This window comes from Ananas comosus, linkage group 5 (genome assembly GCF_001540865.1).
Source record: "Ananas comosus cultivar F153 linkage group 5, ASM154086v1, whole genome shotgun sequence".
Lineage (NCBI taxonomy): Eukaryota > Viridiplantae > Streptophyta > Magnoliopsida > Poales > Bromeliaceae > Ananas > Ananas comosus.
The window spans coordinates 11,629,692-11,637,646 of NC_033625.1; the positions used below are offsets into that span (position 1 = coordinate 11,629,692).

Consider the following 7,955-nt stretch of genomic DNA (forward strand, 5'->3'; position numbering starts at 1 on the left):
TGAAGCGGCGGCCGGAGGAGCTCGGGGCGGCGATGGTTCGATGCCGGAGGCCGAGGGGGAGGTGGTGCTCCCGACGGTGGGCGGCGGCGGCGCTCGAAAGCCGTACTGGTCCAAGCTAGGCCCGTACGCTCTCAGGACGGCGCAGAGAGCTCGGGCGGCGGCCGGCGGCGTGCGGGGACGGCGGGGAGGCGCGCGCGAGGTCGCCGGAGGGCGGCGCGACTGATAGGGAGCGGTGGCGGCGCGCGGATGCAAAGATGACCCAAGCTCGGCCTGGGTGATTGCAGGTGGCCGCAGGGAGCTGGGGCGGCTCCGGCGGCGTGCGCTGGCGGTGGGGCCGGCGGCGGAGGTCGCCGGGGCTCCGGGGGAGGCCGTCTCGGCCGTCCCAAAGTGGCGGCGACAGTGCTAGCAGGGAGCTAAAGCTCCTGGGCCAGATCTGCCTAGATCTGGCCGCAGCCGGCTTGGGCGGCGGCGGCGGTGCGCTGGGACGACGGTGGCGACGAGGGGAGTCGCCGGAGGCTGGGCCACGGCCAGGGGAGGGCGCTTGAGAGTGTAGATCCCTCAGGGTTGATCTCGAACAGAGATTGAAGAGGCTAGGTGGAGAGGAAGGTGGAAAAAGAGCAAACCTGGCTTTTCCGGCGGCCGGAGTCGCACGCCGGCGGCTGGATGTGAGCGTGGTTAGGGCAGAGGTCGAGCTGAGGCGGCTGGGCATGAGCTGAGGGTGCTAAGGCAGCTTCGGTTAGGGTTTTCCATGAAGAAACCCTAAAATATGTATATAAACGAGGGCGACTTTGCGCACAAGTCCCCGAAAACTCACCATTTCTAGTGAAGTCTCTCACAGCATGGGTAAAATGCGCGAGCGCATCCCCACGTTCTGTTTCACGCATTTCGGTACATAAAATATAGGGACTTTTGCGGAAAATCCGATTTGTCACCATCAACCTCTCAGTGATAATTCAGTAATTACCGGAGATCCGTCCGTCGGATTTCTGAACGGATCGCACCGGGGCGATCAGCACGACTGGGACATCGAATCTAGCATTTCGTTTCACCCGAAAAGGTCCCCGATTTGCAACAAACTCAACCCTCATAGCTTCCACCAAAAACCACACATAGACAACCTATATGTAAAAACCATTAAACCCCTTTTTCTCGAAATTCGTGCATCCAAATACAATTCTGTCAGTGCCATTGGGTCCAGGATAGTCGAGCCATTGAAAACGAGCTATTGGACGACTATGTTCGGAGTCCGATACGAGCCTGAAGCCAACTTCACGTCGCGGCTTCTCCGGAAAAATCTAGTTACTATTCACTTAAGTGAAAACTTGGAGATCGCGTAACTTCTCCGTTCTAGCTCAGTTTCTCCTGAAACTTNTTGACGAGTGCTTATGTAATTAAATTACACACATAAACATCATAAACAAAGAGTTTAGTTGCACTGTCTAAAACTCAGTCCTTACAATGCCACAGGAGGAATTGCAAAATTATGTATTATATGAATTGGAAGTATTATTCAAACAAAATGGCAGCTCTCTCTCTCAGTTCAAGCTTCCTATTCCGAACCGATTGCTTATAGAAGACATAGGCAATAGACTTTTGAGAGAAGAGATGGATTATGACACAGATGTATTGAGAAATAAACACGAAACCCTATACAATGGTTTAAATACTGAGCAGTTAGCGGTGTATCGTTCTGTTTTGGCATCCGTTTATGAAAATAAATGAGGTGTGTTTTTTGTTTACGGCCATGGGGGAACAGGAAAAACATATCTCTGGCAAACAATAATAGCAAAGCTTCGTTCTGAAGCTAAAATAGTTTTGGCTGTGGCTTCATCAGGAATTGCATCGCTTTTACTTCCCGGAGGTCGGACGGCACATTCCAGATTTAAAATACCAATTAAGCTTGATGACTTCTCAACATGCGAAATAAAAAAGGGAACACAGCTAGCAAAATTGCTTAATTATACTAGCTTGATTATATGGGATGAAGCACCAATGAATCACAGAAATTGTTTTGAAGCTTTAGATAAATCATTAAGAGACGTGTTGGATGGTACTACTGCAGGAAAAATATTTGGTGGAAAAACTATTCTTCTTGGAGGAGATTTCAGACAAATACTGGGCTTGATCATTATTGGGTGGAACAAAGACGATGATATAATAATATGCATTTGATTACTAAATCGTACATATGGGACGAATGTCAAATTTTAGGAGCTGACAGACTAATATGGAGGACTGCACTAAAAATTTGGAGGAATACAGAAGTCACAAGAAGATATTTTGAATTTTGCCAAATGGATTCCTCGATTTAGGTGATGGTAAAATTAAATGCAGTTAAATTAGAAACATGAAGAGATCTCTTGGATAAAAGATACCCGATTGACCATGCTCATTAAAAATACTGGAGATGGTATAAGAGATTGTTTTCCGCATCTGATGAAATCTTGGAGCAAGATGATATAATGATTTTCATATTTGAGAGACAGGGCTATTATCAACACCTTAAACGATACAGCTGATGAAGTGAAATGCTCTATTATTACTTTAGATACCAGGAGAAGAAATTTGTTATATGAGTGCTGATTTCAATTTGCAGCTCATCTGCAAACACCGAAGAAAACTGACTGTTCTCTACGCGTATTTGATTTTTTAAATTCCTTGAAGTTCAATGGCGCCACCCACATCATGCCATTGAATTAAAAGGTAGTGTGTTCCATATAATTGTTGTTCCGCAATATAGTCAACATTCCGGGTTTGCAATGGAACGCGATTGATAGTTACTCAGCTGGCATCAAAGGTTATAGAAGCAAAAATTTTTACAGGAAATCATGTAGTCGAAAAAAGTGTGTATCCTCGCATTCTTGAACCATGTGACAGAAACAAAGTGCTCTTTATTTCTGAAAAGAAGAAATTCCTATGTCGTTTGTGTTTGCCATGGCAATAAACAAAAGCCAGGACAGGACGCGTAAACATGTGGGTTATATCTACGAAGGGCGGTATATTTCACATGGGCAACTTTATTGTTGGGAGTTTCTCGCGTCACTGTCACGTTGAAGGATTCGAATATTAATAGAAAATAAAAATAATGAGCCCTGTAGGGTGTTACTCAAAATATTGTCTTCACAAAAATTTTTGACAATCTGAATACATAAAACGATCCTTTGGTTCTCTGGTTTTTGTATATTTTGTTGTTAAATAGAATTCTTGCTCTTTTCTCGATATGGAGGAAGAATAATCGGATTTATTCTACTGAAAGGATTTAAATTTGACACAGCAAAATTAGTAGGATGAAAGTCAAAATCAACAGGAATGATGGGGGGGGGAGGGGGGCCCCAGAAATGCCTCAACTTAAAGAATGGCAGCTTAGTTTAATTTAGAATGCCTTATAATATTGTCACGCTCCCGGATTACACTTTCCCCGGGCGCGCCGAGCAAATCCTGCCTACGCACAAAGGAATTTCCCCTTTGATACAAAGCATAGTGTACCTAAATCAACGCTTACTACGAACAGTAGTAGAGAGCTTAGAGAAAACAGAAGGCTAAACAAATGGGAGTTTCATATACATTAGCCCAAATCCAAAATACAAAGCTACTCGGCACTGGCGATTAAGTCCACGTATATAACATAACTCGAAAAACAAAACATCTTACCTGCAGTAGGAGGCACTCTACTCAGCACGTCGGGTAGGGCTCTAACTCGCGGATCGGCCCTTGCCTCGATCCTAGATCCGCGGAAGGCGCAGCAGCGAAAACCTGTGGCTCTGCAAAACGAGGGGGTAACAACTGGCGTGGAACTACTGTAAAAAAAGTAGTCCTCAGTGTACGCCAAAACACGTATCGGTCCACCCACTAAGTCTAACAGAATGGAGCCAGAAAGCCAAAAAAGCAGGAAATAAACTAAGCCGCTATAAAATCACTACACTATTCATGTTCTACACTAACCAAACTGTAGGAAATGGTCAAGCTGAGCCCAATCCAATCAGGGATGGTAGAGCATACCCGGGTCCCTGGGACTGTAGACATACCCGTCCAGCTGGGACTGTGGAACACACCCGTCCCTGGCCCAGTTGCAACACTATCAGGCTATATCCACACAACTGGTCCGTGGAGAGCAAGTCCAACCGGCGATGGAGCGACACTAACGCGAAAGCACAAACCTGACTCCGGAGTGGCACTCGTGGGGCTACCTTCCGAGGTATTGTATTTGTTTGTCGATGTTTTTGGCTCCAATGTTATTATTTATGCAGGGTCAGAAACCGGTCTACCAAACCAAACGCTCTTGTGTTTCTGTCAATCTGTGACCACACAGGAATCTGGTCACCTGCGTATTTTTCTGTTATTCTGTTCCAACGACCCGATTTTATTGTTTGTTTTGTCTGTTAAGAAAAATTAAGGCTCGGTTTTGTTTGAGCGTAAATGCCTTATTACTCTTGTGTTTATTATCGCATGTTTTTTTTTCTGATACTGCAACGTTAAATCTAATCACGGCTTTTTTCCTAGAGTCTAAATCTGGTTTGTAAGCATTATGACGGGTTTTGTTGTTGTTTTCTCCTATGTCAAATTTCTGTTCCCAACATGTATAATATAAATATTCGATTTCATTGTATGTCTTTATTCATACTTTACATTCAAGATGGCTTATTGTATGTTTTTCTGATATACAAAAATGTTTTATCTTGTGTTTTATTCTGTGTATGTTTTGTATATTATATTTTTAAACCGGTTTTTTTTTCTCTAAGTTGAAATGTGTTGTTAAGATGTCTCGATCACAGCACTGTTGTTATATTTCACCACCAAACCAGTCAATTACAAAGCCCCTCATATTTTTTGAGTAGATTACATAAGTCACCCAAAATCCAATAAAATTCATCCATTTCAGCCTAAGCTTAGGATTCTATCCATATTCCGAATGTCAAAACTCATCTAATATCCCAAACAGATTGAGTACAGATCCAATCCAGGCAACTACTGCGGAATGGGTGATCAAATATCAGGGTCATTTCACTGCCTACAAAGTTAGATCAAGGAAGAAGTCAAAAATCCCAATTTCAGCTCAAAGCAACAGCCAGTCCAGGAAAACCTCAGTTCGAGCCAAGATGAACCTCAAGCCAAAATCAGCAATTTCAGGCTCGTTGGATCCTCTGGGGGAGTCTAGAATCCAGCAAACTAGAGTTTTCGGTCGAAAATCCGACCTGTCCTACGTCGCGCACGAGCTTAAAACACTGGAGGGTCGTCGGCTGTAAGAACTGCAGAATAGCAGACTCCATCAAGCTGGATCAATGGAAGTTTGATGCAATTGGAGGCGAAATCCGAGTGTTGAGATAGCTAAAAGGACTTCTCGTGAAGAATGGAGGAAAAGAGCAGAAAGGGCGTTTACTATATTTCTAGGCTGCTGGGGGAGGGATTAAATAAGCCCCAAGAGGAAACAGCTACGTATCCAGTGTCCCCTGCAGAAGCGGGCGTTTCTGGCGCCCGGAACCATGTTCTGGGGCGCCCGAATACTGGCAAAACCTCAGTTTTTGCTTGTATTTGAGTTGCGTCGCGTCCAATTCTGCCATGCCAATGTCGTGCAGAATTGACTCCGACTCAGTCCGACACTCTCAAGAGGATGATCGACGAGTCATAATACCGAAGCCATTATAACCCGTATCCAAAGCTCAGAACCTACCATTCCTTTCCCCAGCTACAAAAAGTTTCGTCCGCGAAGACTGAACCATACCTCAATCCAGAAGCCTCAGAAGTAGGCTAGGGGTAGGATCCTTTCATCACCGGTCTCCGCTGTCCAGCAGGTCGCCTCCCCGCTCCTCGTGATTTACTGTCCACTGACCGTTTCACAGAAGGGTATGACCCGGGTGTGCGCATTCCCTCGACTCATCAGAGCCAGAGTCCTGCAACCGGTCGCTCCTCGTTAGCTCAGGTCCTCCCAATTCAATCAAGCGGAGTGAATCAATCACGTTGGGAGGGGTCGAACACATATTTCCTCAAACCGAGACGTGAATAACCATCGTGAATTGCCGGCTAGCTGTGGTGGTAGAAGCATCCTGTAAGCAAATTGGTCCCGACTCGCTCCAATACCTCGAATTAAGGGCCTACAAAACGTTGGACTTTTGAGCTATCCACGTACACCAAATCGGCGGAATCCTCTGGACGGCGAGACTTTAAGAAAAACATGATCTTCCCATCCTGGAACTCCAAGGTCTCGTCTCCGTGGTGATCAGCATAGCTCCTCTGTCGACTCGGGCTGCTAATATATGCGTCGCAGCCTCTTTACCTTGTTCCTTCAGCGCTCAATCAGAATCTCAGGCCCAAGCTTCCTCCTTTTATCCCACATCACTCCAAAACAAGAGGACGGAATCTGCGTCCATACAACGCCTCAAACGGAGCCATCTGGTGGATGCGTCGCTTGATAGCTGTTATGTACGCAAAGCTCAACAGTCTCAAAATGCCGATACCACCTTCCTCGAAAGGTCCAGGGGGGCTTGTGTTGTGTGTTTGTGTTTGTGTGTTTGTTTTGTTGGTGGTTTGTGTTGTTTTTTGGGGTTTTGTTTTGTGTGGGTGTTGTTGTTTTTTGGGTGGGGTTTGGTGTTGTTTGGTGGTGTTTGGTTTGTGTGTGTTGTTTTTTGTGTGTGTGTGTTTGTGTTGTGTTGGGGGTTGTGTGGTTTTGGGTTGTGTTTTGTTGGGGTGGTTGTGTTGGGTGGTGTTGTTTTGTGGGGGGGTGGTGGGGGTGTTGTGTTTTGTGGGGTTGTTTGTGGTTTGTGTGTGTGTGTTGGGGGGGGGTGGTGTGTGTTTTGTGTGTGTTTTTTGTGTTTGGTTTTTGTTGTGGGTGGTGTGTGGTGTTGTGGGGCGGGGGGGATGTGGGGGGGTGTGTGTTGTGTTGGTGGGTTTTGTGTTTGGGGTTTGTGTGGGGGTTTTGTTGGTGTTGTGTGTGGTGTTGTGTTGGGTTGTTGGTTTTTGTTTTTGTTTTTGTGGGTGTGGGGTGTTGTGTGGTGACTTCTATCCTCTCTCCTGTATTGTGCTCTAGGTCTGAATGGTCGCGACGACTATTCTGTCTGTGGGGATATACTTGTGTGTCTGAATGACTGAGTGCCTAAAGCTGTATTTATGTGTTTACAAACCTGTCTGTCGTTGTTTGTGTTGGCACGCCATGCACCTCACTATCCATCTCAAATTACAATGCTGAGCGTGTCTTCTCTTGGACCCAATGGTCTGCACTGGTAGGAATGTGAGCAGACTATCGCACTATACCAATAATCGCATCAATAACCACCTGTGCTCTTCTGGCACCGGCGTACAAGAGTCCATCTGCTGTTATTCTGCTCACTTGTTCCCACCTCGGGCACTGGTGCTCTGAAACCTTGCCAGGCAGGTCCTGATGGCTCGGCCTTTACCTGTTGACAAGTCAGACACTGAAGCTCACAAATCTTACCATTATGTGTCCCTCATTCATTCCATTCACAAAAACTGGGCCTTTAAATCGTTATATCTTTTCTTCCACCTGGGTGAACAGTATAAGGTGAAAGTGGCTCTCGCATAGATGGTCTCTCGGATCTCTGATATCCATTAGGTACACACAGTCGGTTCCCTGGTATCGCAGTACTCCCGAACTGTCCACAACAAAGCCTCGCTATTCCCTTTCAAGCTGCTCTCGAATCCTCGACTATGAGTGTGGATCTCACCTCCTGTTTTTCTCTCGAAATTTTTCCTATCCAACAGAGTGGGCTGCAGACATAGACATTTTCGCAATCTCGAAGTAAATCTATGGGACACGTACCTCGAGTCCCAGCACGTCATCAGCTCCTCGAGTAACGGTCTCTGCCGGAGTGATAAATACTCAAGCTCCATGCACTGCACTCCTGCTCAACGTATCTGCCACCACATTCGCCTTGCCGGGATGATATCTGAATTAATCTATAATCCTTCAGCACTCCATACCACGACGATGTTCATCTCTCTCT

The 7,955-nt window shown here is 46.0% G+C and overlaps 1 protein-coding gene across 1 annotated transcript; it reads right to left on the minus strand.

The window, feature by feature from the left end:
• LOC109710703 (putative HTLV-1-related endogenous sequence) lies at positions 116-709 on the minus strand. The gene has a single exon (XM_020233439.1). It carries the CDS (start codon positions 707-709, stop codon positions 116-118), a length of 594 nt encoding a protein of 197 aa, XP_020089028.1.